We start from the raw sequence: 24,052 nt of genomic DNA, 5'->3' as shown, positions 1-24,052 counted from the left end.
ATAGTGGCAAAGAATCTCCATATCTCAGACATCTTTCTGAGGAATTTACATTAGGAGATGGAACATGGTGGGCATAACCATGTGTTGTCCAGGTTGTGCTAAAAATACTGGATTTCCGACGACAAGTGGAACCATTCGTAGATCAGTGATGTCCTTCTTCAGAAAGAAATTAAGTGGATTTTTAACTCCCCAGCTGGCTCACATTATGGGGGAACATGGGAGAGATTGATCAGGTCTGCGCGAAAGAGCATCACTTCCAGCATAAATATACAAAACCTTGACACAGTTGGTTTTCACAGTCATTTGTGAAGTACAGGCTGTTATCAATGGTGTTCCAATTACAAAGGCATCCTTTGATCCCAATGACTTGGATGCACTATACCCAACCATTTGTTGCTTCTCACCACCCTTGTCACCAGGAGAGTTCCAAAAGTAAGACATTTATGCTCATCATAGATGGAAGCAGGTCTAATATATGTCAAACCTGTTTTGGAAATGGTGGGTTAAGGAGTACTTACCACAGTTACAGGAATGTCAGAAATAGTCAGGTATAAAGTGCAATTTCCTCCCAGGAGACATTGTGCTTATAATTGATGATACAGCGCCTCACAATTCATGGATAAGAGGAAGAGTTATGCAACCCTTTCCAGGCAGAAGAGGATTTATGTGGCAGGTGCGTCAAGACCAAAACCAGCTGTCTGGACAGGCCTATAACCAAGATCTGTCTTTTTTTATATATAGTTGGAGAAGCAACAGCTACAGCTCTAGGAGCTTCACTTATTTTGGTTGTTTGACTTCATGACATTAACTTTCACCATTGTTGGTAGAATCTCAGATGGAGACGAGAGGGTGTACAGGAGAGAGAGATATGCCAACTAGTGGAGAGGTGTCACAGCAACAACCTTGCACTCAACGTCAGTAAGACGAAAGAGCTGATTGAGGACTTCAGGAAGGAACACATACCAATCCTCATAGAGGAATCAGAGGTGGAGAGAGTGAGCAGTTTCAAGTTTCTGGGTGTCAAGATCTCTGAGGAACTAACTTGATCCCAACAAATCGATGCAGTTTTAAAGAAAGCAAGACAGCGTGTTAGGAGTTTGAAGAGATTTGGTATGTTAACAAATACACTCAAAAACTTCTATAGATGTACCATGGAGAGCATTCTGACAGATTGTATCACTGTCTGGTGTAGCAGGCTACTGCACAGGCCCAAAAGAAGCTGCAGAGGGTTGAAATTTAGTCGACTCCATCTTGGGTACAAAGTACCAAGGATATCTTCAAGGAACAGTGTTTCAGAAAGGCAGTGTCCATTATTAAGGACCTCCAGCACACAGGACATGCCCTTTTCTCACTGCTACCATCAGGTAAGAGGTACAGAAGCCTGAAGGCACACACTCAGTGATTCAGGAACAGCTTCTTCCTCTCTGCCATCCATTTCCTAAATGGACATTGAACCTGTGAACACTACCTCACTTTTTTAATATACAATTATTCCATTTTTTTGTGTGATTTTAATCTATTCAATATACGTATGCTGTAAATTGATTTACTTACTATTATTTTCTTCTATATTATGTATTGAATTGAACTGCTGCTGCTAAGTTAACAAATTTCACGTCACATGCTGGTGATAATAAACCGGATTCTGATTCTGACTTGACTTATTGAATTAACTGAGAGTGGTGGTAACAAATCACTCTTTACTGGTCTAAACACTAGGAACGTCTGGCCTAGATGGGTGTTACATGACTTGGTTTAAAGAAGAAGGAAAATATTTGCATAAATATTAAAATAATATGTAAACATTTATCCTCGAAGATTTCATGTCTTCTATTTTGTAATATGTGGTTGTAATTCTTATAGTGCTATAATTGGGGACGGGGATGTAGGAGCTGTGTATCACTTTGTTGTCTGCCTTTATTGTAGTTGTGTTGTTTATCCTCACTCTGGGTTAAGGTAACACTGGACAACAAAGATTTTGCTTTCTGAATACTTTTGGGTGTATCCTATTGTTTTTGGACTGTTGATCATGAAAACTCACCATGAAATTTCCCTATCATGCACCATTTTCTTGAAATCATCTATATTTGTTATTTCAATTCAGAGTGCATGTCAATTAAAATGTTGCCCACAATGTAAGCTGAAAAGTTTTCCATCTTGTCAAGGCATGCCTGGGCATGCTTAGGCAGAGTGGATACTGCATAGCAAGATGGGTTTAGGAAAGGTTATAAAATCATCAAGCACACACTGTTCTCTGCATTGTGCTTACATACATTTCGGTTTGCGGTCACGTTGATGCTCATTCTTTATACGCACAGCATATTGTGTGTACTCATTTTAATAGGAAGTACTTGTATTTTTAGTACTACTTGTGATAGCAAAATGGCTCACTAATGTTTTGTTATATTTGTGGAGAATATATGTTTAAATCTTAAAGCTGAAGCATGACTCCTCTTATTTTTAAAAAAAAGCCTATGAGCTCCACTTGGGGTGTAAAATTGACAACCAGGACAAGGCCAACGCTCCTTACATTTGTTGTGCAACATGCGTTGTCAATCTTGGAGCTTGGCTCAGAGATACTGGGAAATCTATTCCGTTTGCTGTCCTGATAATATGCTGAGAGCAGAAGGATCATGTGACAAACAACTATTTCTGTCTGTCAACGTGTTTGGGTTCTCTGCTAAAAGCAAGCAATCCATTGAATACCCCAATCTCCCTTCAGCCATGAGACTTGTGCTGCATGATGATAGTCTCCAGTACTGAAGCCACCAGAGACATAGAGTCTAGAGGAAGCAGGTGAAGATACCATGATGCATGAGTCAGGAATGGAAAATGAAACTGATACTAATACAGATTTTGAACCCTTTGTTGAGTGAGCCTCATCTGATCACTCATTCTGAGTTAAATGACTTGGTCAGAGAGTTGGGTTTGTCAAAGGCAAAAGCAGAATTATTGGGTTCAAGACTGCATTGATGGAATTTGTTGTCATCAGGCACAAAGTTTGTTGTGATTTCGATATCTAAGACAGATGTTTCCCAGAATAACTGATGCCAAGATTAAGGAAGGCATTTTTGTTGGTCCACAAATCAGACAGCTCATCAATGACAGGCAATTCAAAGAACTTTTAGTGGGACCGGAGAAAATTGCATGGAATGCATTTAAGGATGTTGAACATTTTCTTGGCAACTACAGAGCACCAAACTACGTGCAGCTGGTTGACAACATGCTTCAAGCATACAAAGCCATTTAGGGCTACATGTCATTAATGATTCATTTTCCACATTCTCAATTAGACTTCTTCCCTGCAGATCTTGGTGCTGTCAATGACGAACACTGTGAAAGGTTTCACCAGGACATTGTGGTCATGCAGAACTATCAGGGCAACTGGAAACCAGCAACGTTGGCTGATCATTGTTGGACACTTAAATGAGTAAGACACTGAGTAATACAAAAATAATCTACAAAACATTCTTAGCTTAGTTGAACTATTGCAAAGCTACATCACCATTATGCAATTAAACACATTATATTTAATAAGACCATAAGATATAGGAGCAGGATTAGGCCATTTGGCCCATCAAGTTTGCTCTACCATTTCATCATGGCTGATCCAATTTTTCTCTCAGCCCCAATTTCCTCCCATATCCCTTCATGCTCTGACTGATCAAGAATCTATCAACCTCTGCCTTAAATATACATAAAGACTTGGCCTCCATAGCTGCCTGTGGCAAAGAATTCCACAGATTCACCACCCTTGGGCGAAAGAAATTACTCCATCTCCATTCTAAAAGGATGCCCCTCGATTCTGAGGATGTCCCCTCAATGGAAAACATCCTCTCCACATCCACTCTATCAAGGCTTTTCACCATTCGATAGATTTCAATGGGTTGCCCCCTCATCCTGCTGAATTCTGGTGAATACAGGCCCAGAACCATCAAACACTCTTCATATGTCAAGCCATTCAATACTGGAATCATTTTCATGAACCTCATTTGAACCATAAGACCCTAGGATATAGTAGCAGAAGTAGGACATTTGGCCCATCGAGTCTGCTCCACCATTCAATCATGGGCTGATCCAATTCTTCCAGTCATTCCCACTCCCCAGCTTTCTCCCCAAACCCTTTGATGCCCTGGCTAATCAAGAATCTATCTCTGCCTTAAATACACCTACTAACTTGCCCTCTACAGCCACTCGTAGCAACAAATTCCCAGATTTACCCACACCGGACTAAAGTAATTTCTCTGCATCTCTGTTCTAGATGGGTGTTCTTCAATCCTGAAGTCGTGCCCTCTTGCCTAGACTCCCCTACCATGGGAAATAACTTTGCCATATATAATCTGTTCAGGCCTTTTAACATTTGGAATGTTCCCCCTCATTCTCCTGAACTTCAGGAAATACAGCACAAGAGCTGCCAGACGTTCCTCATACAGTAACCCTTTCATTCCTGGAATCATTCTCATGAATCTTCTCTGGACACTCTCCAATGTCAGTATATCCTTCCTAAAATAAGGAGCCCAAAACTGCACACAATACTCCAAGTGTGGTCTTACGAATGCCTCGTAGAGCCTCAACATCACATCCATGCTCTTATATTCTATACCTCTAGAAATGAATGCCAACATTGCACTCGCCTTCTTCACCACAGACTCAACCTGGAGGTTAACCTTTAGGGTATTGTGTTCGAGGACCCCCAAGTCCCTTTGCATCTCTGCATTTTGAACTCTCTCCCCATCTAAATAATAGTCTGCCTGTTTACATCTTCCACCAAGGTGCATGACCGTACACTTTCCAACATTGTATTTCATTTGCCACTTCTTTACCTATTCCCCTAAACTATCTAAGTCTCTGCAGGCTCTCTGTTTCTCAACACTACCCGCTCCTTTACCTATTTTTGTATCATTGGCAAATTTAGACACAAATCCATTAATCCCATAGTCCAAATCACTGACATACATCGTAAAAAGCAGCGGTCCCAACACTGACCCCTGTGGAACTCCAATGGTAACTGGCAGCCAGCCAGAATAGGATAACTTTATTCACACTCTGTTTCCTGCTGATCAGCCAATGCTCCACCCATGCTAGTAACTTCCTTGTTATTCCAAGGGCTCTTATCTTGCTAAGCAGCCTCATGTGTGGCACCTTGTCAAAGGCCTTCTGAAAATCCAAGTACATCACATCCACTACATCTCCTTTGTCTACCCTGCTTGTAATTTCCTCAAAAAATTGCAGATGGTTAGTCAGGCAAGATTTTCCTTTCAGGGAACCATGCTGGCTTTGGCCTATCTTGTCATGTGCCTCCAGGTACTCCGTAATCTCATCCATAACAATCGATTCCGACAACTTCCCAACCATTGATGTCAGGCTAACAGGTCTATAGTTTCCTTTCTGCTGCCTTTCTCCTTTCTTGAAGAGTGAAGTTGCATTTGCAATTTTCCAGTCATCAGATACAATGCCAGAATCTAATGATTCTTGAAAGATCACTACTAATGCCTCCACAATCTCTTCAGCCACCTCTTTCAGAAACTTGGTGTGTACACCATCTGGTCCAAGTGACTTATCTACCTTCAGACCCTTCAGTTTCCCAAGAACCTTCTCTCTAGTGATGGCAACTTCACACACTTCAAGCCACCTGTCACCTGGAACTTCTACTACACTGCTAATGTCTTCCACAGTGAAGGCTGATGCAAGATACTTCAACACATCTGACATTTTGTTGTTCCCCATTACTACCTCTCCAATCCACTCTTGCCTCTATTTTATGCTTTATGTGTCTGAAGAAACTTTTGGTATCCTCTGTATTATTATAGGTTAGCTTACTTTTGTATTCCTCTTGGTCTGTACTCACTGGAATTCAGAAGGATGAGGGGGTGGGGATCTCATTGAAACCTTTCAAATGTTGAAAGGCCTAGACAGAGTAGATGAGGAAAGGACGTTTCCCATGGTAGGAGAGTCTAGGACAAGAGGGCATAGCCTCAGGATAGAGGGGCGCCCTTTGAAAACAGAGGTGCGGAGAAATTTCTTTACCCAAAGGTTGGTGAATTTGTGGAATTTGTTGCTACGTGCAGCTGTGGGGGCCAGGTCACTGGGTGTATTTAAGGCAGAGATTGATAGATTGTTGATTGGACATGGCATCAAAGGTTACGGGGAGAAGGCCGGGAACTGGGGTTGAGGAGGAGATAGAAAAAAAGGATCAGCCATGATTCAATGGCAGAACGGACTCGATGGGCCAGATGGCTTAATTCTGCTCCTATGTCTTCTGGTCTTATGTATTCCATCTTTACCTTCTTAATAACTTTTTAGTTGCCTTCTGTTAATTTTTAAAAGCTTCCCAATCCTCTAACTTCCCATTAATTTTTGCTCTATTATACGCCCTCTCTCTGACTTTGATGTTGGCTTATGTTGGCTAATTAAAGTTAATTTCTAGATTTGCCAAATTCCTGCGTGATACAAATAGTCTGAAATTATACTTGCGTTCCTCCTCAAGCTGTCTATCACAACTACAAAAACTATTAGAGGAAGTAATACTTTTGAGTATAATTTGTCATGTGGGTTTGGGCGGCAGTTAGCAGAGGGCGTGTGATATTGGGTGGCAGTAGAAATAAATTAATATAGTTACCTGTTGAACTGCATGGCAGCAAGGTGATGGGGTGAGTAGGGAGCACATATTTTTTGTTGACCGTTCGTATTTGACTACTCTTCCTTGTTTGAAGTTGATCCAATTAAACTTGTTTCATTCATTTTTGTTTTACATGAATTACCGACGAGTTGAGTGATTTTGTTGCTGGTTTGTAATAGAGAATTTAATTTAATTTTTCGACTTAGAATTCAGTTAGTTGGAAGCACATCATATAGTGCAATATTCCTTCATTTAGCCTTTTAGTGACTTTTAGTTTGTTTTCAGGCAGTCGCTACAATATCTATTCAAATATGTAAGCATGCTTTATTAATTTGATATTTTATGCATATGGTTTTAATTGTGTAGGGCTAAAAATGTAATGCATAATCTTGCATGCTTTCTGGAGAACTAGGGCAAAATTAGTTTAAGGATATGAATAGATAGTGATGGTGTGGGGAGATAAATTTTCTGTTTTGCTAATTAGCTGGTGAAGTAATGGAGCAAAAAGTGCATTGGACAATTTAACTGTTTCATTGTTGTTCCAATTTCCAATACTTCAGTATATCCTTTTTTTTGCACTGTCAACGTGGAAACTAAACCTTGTACTGAGGAAATAGGTGGAAACCACCCATTGTTGCAACTTGTATGCCCATGAATAGAGATAGCTCGAATTATTTTTTGTCCAATCTGAAATTTAGATTGACTGTAGGTCAAAAGCATTTCTAATTTCTAGGCCACCTATAACACTCAGCTCTCCTTCATCATTTGCTTTGAACCCTGCAAGTACTCCATATAGTTAGGCTACTTCTTGTTCATTCAGTACTGGAAGTAGAATGGATTTTCTTTTTAGTTAAAAAGCTTTTGTTCTACCAATGCAATTCTTTTGTTGCCAATAACTTCCCTTAGTCTGGCAACTGTCCTGAAAGTGATCTTGACTATTTAAAGCAACATACATCAAAGTTGCTGGTGAACGCAGCAGGCCAAGCAGCATCTGTAGGAAGAGGTGCAGTCGATGTTTCAGGCCGAGACCCTTCGTCAGGACTAACTGAAGGAAGAGTGAGTAAGGGATTTGAAAGTTGGAGGGGGAGGGGGAGATGCAAAATGATAGGAGAAGACAGGAGGGGGAGGGATAGAGCCGAGAGCTGGACAGGTGATAGGCAAAAGGGGATATGAGAGGATCATGGGACAGGAGGTCCGCGAAGAAAGACAAGGGGGGGGGTGACCCAGAGGATGGGCAAGAGGTATATTCAGAGGGACAGAGGGAGAAAAAGGAGAGTGAGAGAAAGAATGTGTGCATAAAAATGAGTAACAGATGGGGTACGAGGGGGAGGTGGGGCCTTAGCGGAAGTTAGAGAAGTCAATGTTCATGCCATCAGGTTGGAGGCTACCCAGACGGAATATAAGGTGTTGTTCCTCCAACCTGAGTGTGGCTTCATCTTTACAGTAGAGGAGGCCTCCTCTACTGTAACACATTTTAATTCCACATCCCATTCCCATTCTGACATGTCTATCCACGGCCTCCTCTACTGTAAAGATGAAGCCACACTCAGGTTGGAGGAACAACACCTTATATTCCGTCTGGGTAGCCTCCAACCTGATGGCATGAACATCGACTTCTCTAACTTCCGCTAAGGCCCCACCTCCCCCTCGTACCCCATCTGTTACTCATTTTTATGCACACATTCTTTCTCTCACTCTCCTTTTTCTCCCTCTGTCCCTCTGAATATACCTCTTGCCCATCCTCTGGGTCACCCCCCCCCCGTCTTTCTTCCCGGACCTCCTGTCCCATGATCCTCTCGTATCCCCTTTTGCCTATCACCTGTCCAGCTCTCAGCTCTATCCCTCCCCCTCCTGTCTTCTCCTATCATTTTGGATCTCCCCCTCCCCTTCCAACTTTCAAATCCCTTACTCACTCTTCCTTCAGTTAGTCCTGACGAAGGGTCTCGGCCTGAAACGTCGACTGCACCTCTTCCTACAGATGCTGCTTGGCCTGCTGCGTTCACCAGCAACTTTGATGTATGTTGCTTGAATTTCCAGCATCTGCAGAATTCCTGTTGTTTGACTATTTAAAGCATGGGTGAACAGATGCAAGATCATTGTGATACCAATTTTCACTTGGAAATTCCCTAATTCCACCTTGCCTCATCTTAGCTTCTGCTGAAACAGTTGTATAAACCTTTGTTATTTCTGAACTTAATTACTTAAAAGCATTCCAGGCTGTTTTCTCTTCCTCCATCTTTAATAAACTTAAGCTTATCCACAACTCACCAGCCTTTATCCTAACTGGAACAAAGTCCCATTCACCTATCACCCAGTAGCTTCTGCTCTGTCTTGGCTTCCTGTTAATGAATAGCTCAGTTATAAAATACTTATCCTTGTTTTCAAGCCTCTCCAACAAGTTCACCCTTTCCATCACTTTATCTATTCCTGTCCAACCATCCTCAAAAATATCTGCAAATATCTAAGAAAGGCAATGTAAATTAATAGCAGTAAACAGTATACCAGGAAAGAGAGACCTATTATTTAAGGCCTTTGAAGGTGCAGACATTTTTGAGAGAGTATTTACCAATGGCACGTTGGCAAATATCAATGTCCTTAAAAGAATGCAGATATTTACGAGAATTAATCCTGGAATGGGGGACCTTAGTTACAAAGTTAGGCTGAGTTGGTCTTGGAGCAAATGAGGTTAAGGGAAGAATTTTTCCCATTATTATTATGACATGTTTGGAAAGGAGAAGTGAAAGAAAGCAAAGGTTACATTTTGATTCTTCCAATTTTTAAACTATTTAATGATCCTTGATGCAAGACAAACTACCTGTGGCTCTGCCTTTAGTGTCTCACCTCTAGGCTCTGCAACTTGCTTGAAACAACTCTGCCACTTTACCCCTTTCATCCTAAGTGTCATTCTTTAAAACATTTCACTTCAACTATGCATATGCTCTGAAATCTATTTATGTATCTGGCTGTGTGATAATATCCCCCTGACATATTTACTGAAGTTTTACTATATTAAAGGCATGGTATAAATGTCAGTTGTTGTTATTTAACAGATCTTGTAAAGTATTGGTAACTTCCATAAATGTGTGAATTGAAAACATGAACTAACATCAAATAACTGTGTCAAAATTATAATTAATAAGCAAAACAACACAAGGAAGATCTAATAATTAACAACAAATTGGTAAATGAAACCTATCCACACCTGTATGTTCAATCTTTTTAAAACAAATACTTAAATTGTACTAGAAAGTCAGAGTAAAATCTTATTATTAATATAATGACATTTAATTATTAAATATCACCAAGATATAATGAATATCTTGTGGATGTGGGCCACTATCCAGGCAAAAAGTATTAGACTTGAAGTAGATTTAATACTTTTCCAGGGTTATCTATTTATTTAAATATAAAGCAGTTACTTACCTGTCATAGTCATAGTCACAGTCATACTTTATTGGTTTTATTTATTTTATCTTTCACACTGGTAACTGTTCACTGAAAAAGAACCCTTTAGTAACTAAGCTTTGAAATACATGGGTTGTACTTCATTATGCAGAATGCAGTTACAATTTGTTCACTACTTCTGAGTTGCGTAGGAGGCATAGTGGCACATCGAGCAGAGTTGCTGCATCACAGCTCCAGCAATCTGGCTCTTTCCATGCCTCCAGTTTGCATGGGTTATTCCTGGGACCATGTGGTCTCCTCACATTTTCCAAAGATATACAAGTTGCTAGTTGGTCTTTGTAAATTGTACTTAGTATTAACAAATTAAGATGGTGTAACTCTCAGATGGTGTAGGTTGTTAACACAAACAACACATTTCACTGTATGTTTCGATGTACATGTGATAAATAAACTTGTATTTTAAATATATGTAGGTGAAAGATTAAATCTCTGGGAATTTGATGGAATATAGGGAGAGCAAAATGAAATGACTGTAGATGCTGCCTTGCCTGCTGAGTACCTCCAGCAATTTGTGTGTGTTGCTTTGGAATTCCAGCATCTGCAGATTTTCTCATATTTGGAATGAGTGTAAATGGGCGCATAATGATTACAGTGGATTCAGTGCCTGAAAGAAAATGAACTTCGGAGTTGTATATGCCGACATTCAGTATACGTACTCTGATAATAAATTTACTTTGAACTTTGAATTGAGTCTGTTTTAGTGATATCATAATTCTGAGATTAAGAATAAACTAATATAACTTCCATTATTAAGTATATTAATATTTGAAAGCATCTTAAAATGTATGTTTAAGATATGGTTTAGTATGTTTAACTAAGTTGGAGTATTTGAAAAATAAGTAGTTAATTTATATAATAATTTTTCATATCTATTTTATTGGTTTCTTTTAGAAAAACTTGCTATAAGCCTTACAAATAGTTGTGAAACAAACCACTGCCATAATGTATATACAGCATTATATTTTTCTCAATTTGCAGTTAATAATTGGGCACTACCTAAAATAAGTTATAGTGAAAAAAAATTTCCATGTTTTGTGCTCTCAGACCATAGGTGCAAAAAAGAGAAAAAGAATTTGAATAATTGCTGTAAAGGTACCTTTGGTAGCATACAAAGCATATTGTTTCACTATTTGAACAAAAATTAATTAAAGATAAGAAATATATGATGCCAGAAAATGACAACTGGTTAGTACAAGAGACTACTGCCATGTGAAAGATAATAAGTAGAGTTAGGCCTTAAGATACAATTGAATACAAGGGTCCCACTTTATATAAAAAAAATATTTATGTGAAGTAATAGGTGCTAATTTTATTCTAGTTTGATACAAGAAGGAACTTCACCATTCTCAAATAGTGATAGAGAACCTTCATTAATGAATGGAATTGGAAAACTATGGATCCTCACAGAGCAACATCTGAGTGAAAGTGTTGGAAAACTGAGCTGAATGGGTCTTTCTGCTCAAGCAGTAATTTATGCTATGCTATTGAAATAGAGATGGGTATGAATTTTTACAAGTTGTACAGGTGGAAGAATAATGTAGAAAGGCGGAAGATTATTCATAAAGGAAAGTGATCTTAGGACTTAATGGTATTGATGCAAAAGACCAGTGAACATCTGGTGATAATCACTTAATGAAGAGCAGCACTGTGTATCACCATAGACTAAGGGGATTATCATGGATAACTGGTAGGTTGAATATGATAAATTAAAGAACATTTATATTTGGGGATTCCACTTAGAGGTTTAAGTGGCTTTACTATTTTTGCAACTGGAACTTTTGTAATGATATGTGTCTTAAATTGGAGGTGGGCTAATCGGTGAAATGAGAAGGGAATAAACTACGAGAAAGTTGAAACCAAACATGGGTAAAACTGTAACTGAATAATGGTGACTTTTGAAGAGCACATGTTTCAGATGTAGGCCTATACATTCTACAAAAAGAACCAAAGCTGAAGAAGAAAGAGAAGATGAGGGGAAAAAAGAAAAGCAAGGACAAAAATAGAAAATGAAAGGGAAAATTAAAAGTAGATGAATAATAATAGGCTGAGAGAATGACCGGTAGCTTCAGAATATCCAATCATCTTCCACTGGCCTGCAAATGCAAGTAGGTAATAAGAAGATAATTGGCGCAAGATGATTAAAGTAATGCTCAATGTGCAGAGGGGCTGTAGGCATTGTTGAAATGCATTACATATTACTAAGGTGGAGGCTGCTGCCAAATCTCAGTTGAAATGGAGATAACAAAAATAAGATGATGATACTTGGTCTTTCGTCACACTACCTAGACGGTGTATGGGGCGTTTCTTCTTCTTCAGCCCTTTACCTCTTCCACCAAGCACCTCCCAAGCTTCTTACATCATTCCCCTTCCCTACCCACTCACTTCTCCCTCATCTAGCTTCACCTATCATCTCCCATCTTGTATTCCTTCCCCCCTCCCCCACCTTCTTATTCTGGCTTCTTCCCCCTTCTTTTCCAGTCCCGATGAAGGATCATGGCCCAAAACTTCTACCATTTATTGCTTTACATAGATGCTGCCTGATTTGCTGAGTTCCTCTTGCATTTAGTGAGTATTATGATGGATTTCACAATTCTTTCCATTAGTTACTAACATGCCAAATCATCCCATGAAAAAGTTATTTGGAAGAAAAGCATAATTTAAGTTCGTTTTACGCTATGTTTGTTTTATTCTCTCCTTAACCAATAAAGGTATGACTGAGAAAAAAATTGACCTTTAAATATGGCAAGATTGAGAGCTGGATGCACATTCTCTGAGAAATATAGCACTCCTGAAGAACCATACTTTGAAAAGACTGAGAAGTTGGAAGAAAGTATTGATCTTTCCAGGATAGAACATGACCATGAATTGCAGGACATATTTTATGATTCAATTTTACCCAACTCTGCAATATCAACAACTTCTCCTGTACCTAATTTTGTACAGTTAAATTCTGAATACTTTGAGGAAAAGTTGCCTCTAAATCTTGAGAAATCTCAGCCCAGCACAATAATTGACACTGATTGTAAACCAGGAGCTAGCCAATGGAGTGCAAGTATGTCAAGTAAGTCTACAACTTTTAGAGGAACAATGCTGTCAATAATATTTGAAGAAAGTGTTCCAACCCCCACATCAGACAATGAAAAGAATTGTCAATCCAGTATGGAAGAGACTACTACTAATAAAGCCACTATAGAAAATGATTCAACACCATCCAGATCTCTCAAGCATTTCAGTGGAAAGACTGAAGCTGCCCGTAAAAGCAGATCCAAGTCATATTCTCACAAATCTTCCATTAATTTTAATTCAAGTTTTCTTGAGAAATCCATGATCAAAAGGAAAAACAAAAGGGCAAAAAGATTGCCTATAGAGCAGGTATGTTTTGTGATGGTAAATCCAAAATCTGGAGATTTCTAAAAATAGCATGCATCTAGATTTGGTTTTGAGAACTGTGTTCATTTTTACTTCAGTTTTGCGTGATTCTGACAATTTGGCTCTGGCTTCAAACTTAAGCAGTGAAAGAATTTAACAAAGTTAGTGAAAATATTTTGAATGGCCAAAATGATGCATGTAAGAGTTATTCAAACCAATACTGAAATAAACTAGTACAAGCCGGTGATCAATTCTATTGCAAAGACTACTTTAAATAAAAAGAATGGAACTGATCTACAATCATCCGTATTTTTTTGCTGTTTTTCTACAGCAAACTCGGATAAAGGAATGGACAATTCGCCAATTAAACAACATTGAAGAAGCCAGCAAATATGAACTAGTTATAGAAGCCGAGTAAATGCACCAAGGTTGAGATATGAAATACAAACTGTAGTTGAGAATGCTCTTTCATGCTTGCTATTAAAAGTTCATTACTGAAATAAAGTGAGAAATCATTAAAACCTATAAAAACTCAAGTAAAGAAATGAAAAATATTAACTAGCTAAAACTTTAATGTCTGAATTTTTTATAATTAAAAACTAATATTTTAAAGTGAATTTTCTCTTTCTTCCCATCTGTCCTTTGGAAACAGATCCCTTTGAAATCAATGGGCCAACAGATCATGGGCTAGGTCTAACCTGGCAGATGATCTATGACTCATAAACTCAGGTGTAGATGGTAGCTAATTTCAGCAGGATTTGGCTTTTCTGCTGGAGTCCAAAGGGAGATGGCATGTTTTGCATGTACAATCCAGGCTAATAATGCATCTCTATTTACAATATAATTTGAAATAATGCAACATTTTGGATAGGAAAAACAGTCTAAATACTAGAAAAAATATCTACTGTTTAACATGGCTGTCACCACGGAAACAAAAATTATATTTAACTAAATTAATAGGAAAATTTCAGCCTCTATTTCCTTTACGATGTGGTTGATTGACAATTTCACTAGAATTCAAGTCCAAGCTAGATAAGTTCATATTCAATTGGAACCCTCGTACTTTTTGGGAGTTTGTTTCAGAATTGAGTGAAGACCTTACAGAAATATCATTTTGTAAGTGAAATTAAAATTTAATTGTATGTTTCATATAAATGAGACCCTTAAAACATAAATCAGTAAATGAAGGACCTACAAATAAGCAACGGGAAAACAAGATTTCATTGATTACATGTTATTTTCTGAAAAATAGCTGTCCAGTGCACAGCGGTTAAGCTTTTGTTTACCTTTGTGTATATTAAGAGTCAGAAAAGCTATTTATGCCTCAGAAGGATTGAGAGATAAAAAACTATGTTGTAATAACATGCTTTTTAATTTGCTTTCTGATACAGGAATAAAGTATGAATTATTAAAGGTGCAGCAATTTTAAGACTCCATTTCAAAATAATTGTTTAGGATTCTGGTGCCCGAATCTGTTCTGGATGTGGAGAGCTGGACAGGCTGACCACAACATTCCATCCCCATCCACTGACATACTTACGGGCAGAAGACATGTTTAAAGCTATTTAAATAGAATTACAACATTAAAAAATATTTTAAAAATAATCTGGTATAAAATATCAATTAGTTTAAACCATAAATATTAAAAGCACTTATCCACTCTTTTACATTCTTATGCCAGTTATCTCTGGTGTAAAGCAGAAGTACCAATGTGAAATATATTAAGCTTCTATCAGGGATATTACTCTGCAGTGGATTTAATGATGAGTCTAATGATAACATAAGCTTGTCAGATGCATAGGCATCTGAGCACCAGCACATCTTGGACTTTGTCTTCAATATTGCAAGCCCATGAGCTTGAGAGGTGCTGAAGCATGAACAGCTGTTTTCCAGTAGTTCTGCAGGGAACTACTATCAGTCAGCATGAATTCAAGGTAATGAGTATGACTACATGAGAAGTGGCAGAATGATCTGAAGTTAATCATTAATGGCAATATGGATATAATGTACTTAAGGTTTAAAATACTTCTGATACAATTTCATACCTGTTGAAATTGACTGTTGTAGAGATAAAGATTGGCTGCATTAAAATAAGCCAGTGAATAGCTTGGATTGAGAGCTATTGCTCTCTTATAGTCACTCATAGCATTGGATAGATCTCCCATAAACTGGCTAATCACACCACGATTTGTAAGCAACTTCGCAGAGTTGTAGATCTGAAAAATTAATTGATAAACTCTATTTATTTATGAGGTAATTTACTTAGCGATAATAATGTATGCATTATAAAGTAAATAATAATTCTGGAATGGAGATGAAATTAGCCTTATGAAACCAACAGGCCTGGTAACTCCAATATTTATAGTCGACAATGAGTAAACATATCTAAGCCAAGGCAATAGTAAAACTTTGCTACAATTGTTCAGAGGATAAAACTGGAATGCTTTAAAGTTCTGCATTGAAATATGAGGCAGAGGAAGGAGGAAATCTCCAGGATACTGTCATGACAAGTGAACAGTGCAGTCAAAGAGTTAAAGGATGATAAAGCTCCATGAAGCAGGCCTGTGGACCCACCATTATCATTGCCAACTATCAAGTACCTACAGAATTTGTTGAGTAAGTTTGCTTTTTTTATTTTAAAAGTTTAAAAAGTTGTTTTTAACTTTTCTACAACACACTGACCATTTAAAATGCATTGAGATACAATCACACATTGGAATATATTAAATATGAAGATAAAGTGCAATGAATTACAAGATGCTGGAATTATTTTATGAATAAAGGGGAAAATACTATCTTGATTAAACAGGCAAGAATCTAAAATGTTTCTACAGGTTAAAAGTTGTAAGTTAAATGTACGCACACAGAAACTTTTATGAGCAATCTGAGACTTGAGTGAAAAACCTATTACAGCAATGTAAACATTTATATACTTAATTAAGTGAAACTGAAATTGTGATCCTGATTCCATTCATTTTATTAAAATATTCAAGGAAGCAAATCAACTGAGACCAAAAGATCCATTCTTAACTGCCTTCTGAAAATGCAAAAGGGTAATGAGTTGTGTCAAAACTGCTTTGCACTGTGGCAATATATTCACATGGTCTGTAAAAGTACGGTAAGGCAGTTCTGCATTACCTTTTGATCATTATTGGAGATGAGCAATACATCTGGTTTAGCAATGGTCATATTTAGACAATGACATTAATCAAGTTAATTGTAAAATGGTTTACTTTCTGTTAGAACTGAAAATAATTTTCATTGCTAACCCTTTTCAAAGAGAAGCAGCAATTGTTATATCCATCTGACAGATTCAGTGCTGTTACTGGACTCAAGATTTGTCAAAATACGCTTAGCAGCAAAACCAGTGCTTACCATTCCCATTGAACATTAATTCCTAGAATGACAGGTTTGAATGTTTGAAGAGAGGTTAAGCAGGTTGGATCTATTCAGATAGACTCTGATGAATAAGAGGTAATTTCATTGAAAAGTATAAAATACCTGAAGAGCTTTATAGAGTAGGTTCAGTAATTTTGTCTCAATCTGCCAGGATGTCTAGAACAAGGAGTCACAGTCTCAAAAGAAAAAAACACAGAATATAAAAAATGATAAGAATGAAAAGTAGAGTCTATTCTCCAAAGTCCTCATCCAAAATGCATAAAAAACCCTGGACACCCTCTCTGGGTGCAGCAGCAGGGTCTCCCCTCTCGGGTACAGAGCAACTGATCAAAAAACCGGTGGCTGGTGCTTACCCTTTGCATTCGCTTCAATGCTTCAATCTCCCTCATCGCTTTAATTGGTGAACAATGGGAGCTTTAATTGGTGAAAAGGGTATTTTTGTGCAGGGAGGGGGATTTGGAGGTCAATACACCTGATACATTTTTTTTGTGTGGGGGGGGGGCCGGGTTCGATATGCCTGATCTGATTTGTTCAGTTTTTGTGTGGGAGGAGAGATTTGGGCATTAATGTGCCTGCTCCGTTTTTGTTCATTTTTTGCGGGCAGGTGGGATTTGATGGTTGACAATCGTGCTATCTTTCCTTTCCTTTCTTTCTCGGTTTCATGGCTACCCAGAGAATTGAAGAATTTCAGAGTAGTATACTTTAATAATAAATGAACCTTTGAACCCTTGAAGATAAGAGGTTGGCCATTCAGGACAGAAATAAATAGAAATTTTTCAACCAAAGGCTAATGAATCTCTCAAATTTTCTACTGAAAAGGGTTGTGGAAGATCAGTTATTGAGTATACTCGAGAGAGAAAGAGAAATTGATTGTTAGATATTAAGAGAATCATGTGAAATTGTTTAGTCCACATTAACTAAACTAAAGGCAAAAGGAACTAAATGATCTACTATTTCTTAGTCTTATGCAATATTTATAAAATGATGTTTATTATAATCTGTTGCTTTTTTTCAGATGCACCAACTATCAAAAGCAAGACCTTTGAATAAATCACAATGGGACTGTTGTAATAGTTTGTTATCGCATTTTTCTTTAATTGCTAAGCTTAATTTATTTTCCCCATTATATTAACATCACTGCTAAATATCATTTATTTTTCTGAAGATAGTATTAGGCATTCTTTTGAAATGATCGTGTGTCTTGATGAGCCAGTTGAGAAAGGTATTAAAGGAATCTGCTACAAGCATGTTGGATGATATTCGTGTGGGCTGACTAGATAAGAGGAGCTGCTTTCTGTCCTCAAAGAACTTCATGGAAATATCGGACATATTATTGCTATCTTCGAGGCTTATTGTGTGGGATGACTGCCCCATGATTAGGAGGGACAGCTTCGAAGCTGTGGACCAGACTCTTCGTGATGTATGCGGCAAGAATGAGGCCTTCGGGGGTATTTTAACCATTTGCTGTGGCGATTTCCGTCAGCTTCTAGCAGTTGTGAAACGTGGAAATGATGCTGATGTGGAGAATTCATGCATTAAAAAATCCTACTCATGGAGAAGCTTCACCAAGTTTCAACTGAAGAGAAACATGCGATTGAGTGAGGGAGAAGGACGATATTATTGCCATCTTCAGAGTCACTATTACTGGTAGTTGATTTATATTTCTACATTCTTTTTATAAACTTAATTTAAATTCAAAAACTTCAATGGCAGGTTTTGAATTTTTTCAGTGTATTAGTCTAATAATATTGCCTTTCTGTAACCAGAGAATTTCCTAACAAATGAAATTATTACAACTTTACATGGAGGAAAAAAATTGAGGGTATGTTTAACTTCTACCCAGAAGCAAAACCTTGTGTTATCAGTTTAGTCACTTTCTTTTCTTTCTCTGTTATCAGTTTAAAGTCAATGAATCTTCAACACAACACCAATGGCTGCTTGAGAGAAGGGAAAATTCTTATCATTGCATCACCAATTTTCACCATTTTCTCAACTTCCAATTACAGCACTGGAATTTTTGCCTTAGGATAATATACCCACATTTCACCATTGTCTGAACCTGCCACCTTTGGACACTGTTGAATGCCTTATTTTGTCAATATTTGTGTAGGTCCTTTTTCCTCCTTCAAAGAGGGCAAAACTGCTGCCTTTCTGTTTCCAAAATGTTTTTCTCTGGACTACAGAGTTCTTGTTTGCATGTCTTTTCAGCCCTTAGTGACCAAATGTTTTAAATTAGCTGGTTTACTTCCTTTAGCAGACATTTTCCTGAGTGATACTTCACTGAATGATTTCTCCTGACTTTAATAATTTACTTTGTCAAAATTCTAGAGGTATTATATGTGGTACTCTAAAAATGTTATCAATACCTCATGCATTTGATTATTAAAGACCTTCAAAATCCCAGTAGACTGGAGTTTTCAAAAGCTCTATTAGCACCATGTGAAAATGGTGTTAATGGCCCCACCAAATAATTCTGGATTTTAGAACAATTCTGTTAACTAACACTAGAGTCCATGCATTAATATGCATTTTGAAGTATCTTATTCTGTTGCTTGATGCCTTAAGATATAGGCATAATTATGTATACCTTCAACGCAGCATTGATGTCCTGTAATGCTCCAGATGTATTGTTCATTTGAAGGCTGATTACTGCTCGACCTTCATATGCATCCTGAAATTTTGGGTCTATATCAATTGCAATTGCAAAGTGATTCCAGGCTTTCTGAAATTTACCTAGTACCTAAAAAGGAGAAAATAATGGTTTCATTTAAGGTAGACATCTACTTAAAGAAGATAATTTATTTTCAATTTGTGGCATTTAATATAAGCTAATCAGATTTTTTTTGAGTACGGGTATTTAAAATCTCATTTATCACCAGAAATAGCTGAAAAATGTCATTTCTAAATATGACACTTGTAAGTACTACACCAATTCTTGTTTTCAGTTGAAAAAATTAGGAATATATGTGTGGTTCAGAAAGTGCATTCTTCTATGATTTCATCACATGTTGACAGTTCCTATGATGTAGCATTTTTACACTTTTAAATGCATCAAGATAATGATTCTTCTGTTTCAAATTTTGTAGTTTTAAAATTTCAAGAACAATTGCAGAGTAAAGATGAATAATTTCTATGTCTATCTATACATTACTAAAATTCTCATTCTGTTTATCTGTTTGGGCCCTCAAATTAGTACAAACGGTGCATTAAAGCGGCACTTTTTTGGACTAAGTGGACTTAAAATGCACTAACTTACAGAATGCATGGAAAGGTCAGGGTTATAAGGTCAGGATTATATTCATATAAAACTGCTCACTCGTCGACAGGCCCTGCTTTCCACACCCAATTCCAGCTTTCATGGAAACTGCGACGCGACACGACACATGCACGCGGCCAGCCTCAGCAGCGCCTCACGATGCTCACAGCAGCGACACCAACCGCAGCAAAAGGGCAGGGCAGCTCTATTTCGAGTGGTCACATTCTGCTAATCACCATCAGCATGTGCAGGATTGGGACAGATCAAACTGCGACCCATCAATAAGAGATAATTAAATCTTATTGTAATGGAGTACTTCAAAACACCCATCAAACCCTTTGCTGAAATAAAAGGACAGTAGTGACTATATCACGTCCATTTAGGAGAGCCCCAACCACATCATCATGATAAATCAGCATCCTGGAGGCTTTAGTGTTACAGCTTCGTATCTTCTATCCAGCATTAAGGGAAAAAAAATATGGTCAGCCTAATTATGCCACGTGGAAAGAGAAGGGGGACATTATGGTCAAAAGATTACGCCAAACATTGTCGGGAAGCAGCAAGGAGAGGGAGAGAAGAAGAATCGGATGAGGCCAAGGCCACACGACTCCACAATCAAAGAGTCAGAACAAAAAAGATGTGAGAAGAAGAGACAGAGGAGGGGGAGCATGCACGTCTCCAAAATGACAACAATAGGCACAGAAGGAGGAGAGAACAAGAATTGGATCAGCCCAGGGCCGCATGACTCCAGGATCAGAGAGAAAGAACAAATGGTAGAAGAGATGAAGAGACGAAAGATGAAAGGGCTGCATGCTTCCAGAATGACAACAACTGGCATAGAAGGAGGAGAGAGGAAGAGACAAAGGAGCTGAGAAATGCACATCTCCAGGATCAGAGACAAAGAATAAATGGCAGAAGAGATGAAGAGACGGGGGGGGGGGGATGAAAGGCATCTCCAGAATGACAAAAACAGGCACAGAAGAAGGAGAGGAAGAGACAGAGGAGAAAAGGAAAGATCAACTCAAATATGCGGCAAAGAGTAATTATTACAGAGTTGCTGGAGACGACAATGCCCGCTTTCAACGACAATACCTCGACAGAGAAAAAGCAAGGCAAAATGCATGACTTGCACACCGTATCATTTCTGCTGATGTTGGTACGATGACCAGAGTATGCCCTCACTGTTGTGCCGCCTTGTTCACTGGAGAAACCGCAAATTTCTGCTGTATGAGGGGAAGGTCAGGATAGGCAATTTGCAACCTCTACCCAATGAACTCAGTTTATACAGCAATGATGAACCTATTGCAAACGAGTTCAGGAAGAACATGAGACAATACAATTGCCTCTTCCAAATGACATCCTTTGGTGCCAAAGAAGTCCTTCCAATGAGGAATGGATGGAATCCTTCTGTGATTATTCAAGGCTAAATCCATCATTACATTGGACATTTAATGCCAGACCCCAAATAGCGAGCCCAATTCCTTCAAATTTACTTCATGGATCCTCAAGACAGCATAGAATTGAGAATGGGGATAGTACAGAATGATGGAATTCAACGTGAGAGTGGAAGAGTACTCCGGGATTTTTGAAGCAAATGTTCTGGGTCAAGTGTATACTGTTTCTCCATGAAGTGGTGACCTCTAGTATTTGAGACTACTTCATCACATAAAGGGGGCCAGTATCTTTTGAATCATTGAAAACACATGATGGAGATATCCTTCCATCATTCAAAGACATCTGTAGAGAGACAGGATTGTTGCAAGCTGGCAATCATTGGCAGCAAACTATGGAAGAAGCAGAGAGAACAAGAATGCCCAGAGCAATGAGAGATTTGTTTGTCGTCTTGCTAACAAACACTGAAATCAACAATCCACAGCAATTATGGAACCGGTTCAAGAATGCAATGTCTGAAGATTTCTTACAAATGGAGAGCAGAACTATAAATAATCCTAATATCATGATTGATGACAGGCATCACGGACAAGCTCATCTGTATTTCCAAGAGAAACTTGTGAGTTTGGGCAAAACACTTGAAGAATATAACTTGCCGACACCAAGAAACGGTACACTTACTCAAAGTGCTGGCAATCTGGAATCTTTGTGTGAACTGCAATACAACACAGATGAACAGCAGGGATTTGTTTCACAGAAGGAGCCCCTATTGAATAATGAGCAAAGAGAAGTATATGAATATGTGTGCGACTGCTTGGAAAGGAATCTCTCTTCAATGATTTTCATTGATGCACCAGGAGGAGCGGGCAAGACATTTATCATCAACTTGATCCTTGCTAAAGTTAGGGGAGATGGAGGTGTTGCTATTGCTGTAGCATCATCTGGTATTGCTGCAACATTGATGCCTGGTGGTAGGACAGCGCATTCAAGATTCAAGATACCCCTCAAAGTCAATGAAGATGCCCTTTGTAACATCGATATATACACCAATACTGCAAATTTACTCCAAAATGCGAGGCTTATTGTCTGGGATGAGTGCTCCATGATTAGGAGGCAGAGCTTCAAAGCTGTGGACCAGACTCTTTGTGATGTATGCGGCAAGAATGAGGCCTTCGGGGGTATTTTAACCACTTGCTGTGGCAATTTCCGTCAGCTTCTAGCAGTTGTGAAACGAGGATATGATGCTGATGTGGAGAATTCATGCATAAAAAAATCCTACTTATGGAGAAGCTTCATCAAGTTTCAATTGGAAACATGCGATTGAGTGAGGGAGAAGGACGATATTCTGAGTTCTTATTGGATGTTGGAGAAGACAAGATTGAGAAAAATGAAAATGATGAAATCCAATTATCTGAAGATATGATTCTGCCAGCAAAAACTATGGAAGAATGTATTGATTTCATCTACCCTACATTCGAAAAACTGTTCTCGAGGAATTCTACCTTGGTTCCTCTCAATGAAATGATGCAAAAATAAACTTCACATGCATTAGACGCTTCCCTGGATTCATGAAAGAATAATGTTCCTTCAACGCCGTAAGTGAAGGAGCTACCACCACTCATTTTCTAACAGAATTCCTTGATTCGGTCAAACTCTCTGGATTACCACCACATAAACTGGAATTGTGAGGGGATCTCACATCATTTCAATGAGAAATTTGGATCCACCAAGGCTTTGCAATGGAACACGAATGATGGTGGAAGAACTGCACGACAATCTTATTGTAGCCAAGATAAGCATTGGTGCATTCAAAAATGACATTGTCATAATCCCAAGAATTACTCTGTTTATCAGAAGGGGAAGATGTCCCTCTTCAGCGGAGCCAGTTCCCGATACAGTCATGTTTTGCTATGACTATATGTAAGGCGCAAGGCCACACCATGGAAAATATGTTGATTTATCTGGAGAAACCGGTATTCCAGCATGGTCAGCTGTATGTGGCTTTAAGCCAGGGAAAAAGAAATGAAAACGTTAGAGTATTCTTGGTGGTAGATGAACCAGAAATGCTGTCATCAAAAGTGTCCTTCGTTAAACGAGGAGCAGCTATATTTGTCTTGCTACGCATCTTTCTTCTTTAATAAACTGAGTTTATCTTCTTTAATTTTCAAAGCAAAGCGATAGCAATAGCATTCAGGAAAATTTAATGTTCATTCTGGTCACATCAGACTGCACTACCCTTCTCTCAAAGGGTGCCCCAACGGGTCACCCGGTTGTCTAGTTCTAATGTAACTGATTGATAGACAAAGGCAGTGTTTGAGTTTATCTTACATTACACATTCTTTTATACACATTAGGCTGATTTTTCAGTATATATACATGCACACGCACACACTTAAGCCCTTCATAGCATCCAAATCAACAATCGCTTCACTTACCCCACCATATACTAACTGTACAACTCTTTAAGAGCAATTGTGGCTTCCAAAGCAACTTCTCATTTATTTTGTATTGACAGAATCAAAAACAGTTACTTTCCCCAAGCTGTAAGGCTG

The 24,052-nt window shown here is 38.3% G+C and overlaps 1 protein-coding gene across 1 annotated transcript in view; it reads right to left on the bottom strand.

Moving 5' to 3' along the window:
• The window catches only part of ttc6 (tetratricopeptide repeat domain 6), a 309,199-nt gene that overhangs the window by 20,795 nt on the left and 264,352 nt on the right, over positions 1–24,052 (bottom strand). Inside the window, exons 30-31 of the mRNA XM_063059735.1 lie at positions 19,440–19,592; positions 15,499–15,669 (exon numbers count right to left, since the gene is read on the bottom strand). Coding sequence (XP_062915805.1) covers positions 15,499–15,669; positions 19,440–19,592 — 324 coding nt within the window. The remainder of the gene's footprint in view (positions 1–15,498; positions 15,670–19,439; positions 19,593–24,052) is intronic.

This window comes from Mobula hypostoma, chromosome 1, assembly GCF_963921235.1.
Source record: "Mobula hypostoma chromosome 1, sMobHyp1.1, whole genome shotgun sequence".
In the NCBI taxonomy this organism is placed as follows: domain Eukaryota; kingdom Metazoa; phylum Chordata; class Chondrichthyes; order Myliobatiformes; family Myliobatidae; genus Mobula; species Mobula hypostoma.
The sequence above is the reverse complement of the archived record's forward strand: the minus strand, read 5'-3'. Positions and strand labels throughout refer to the sequence as shown.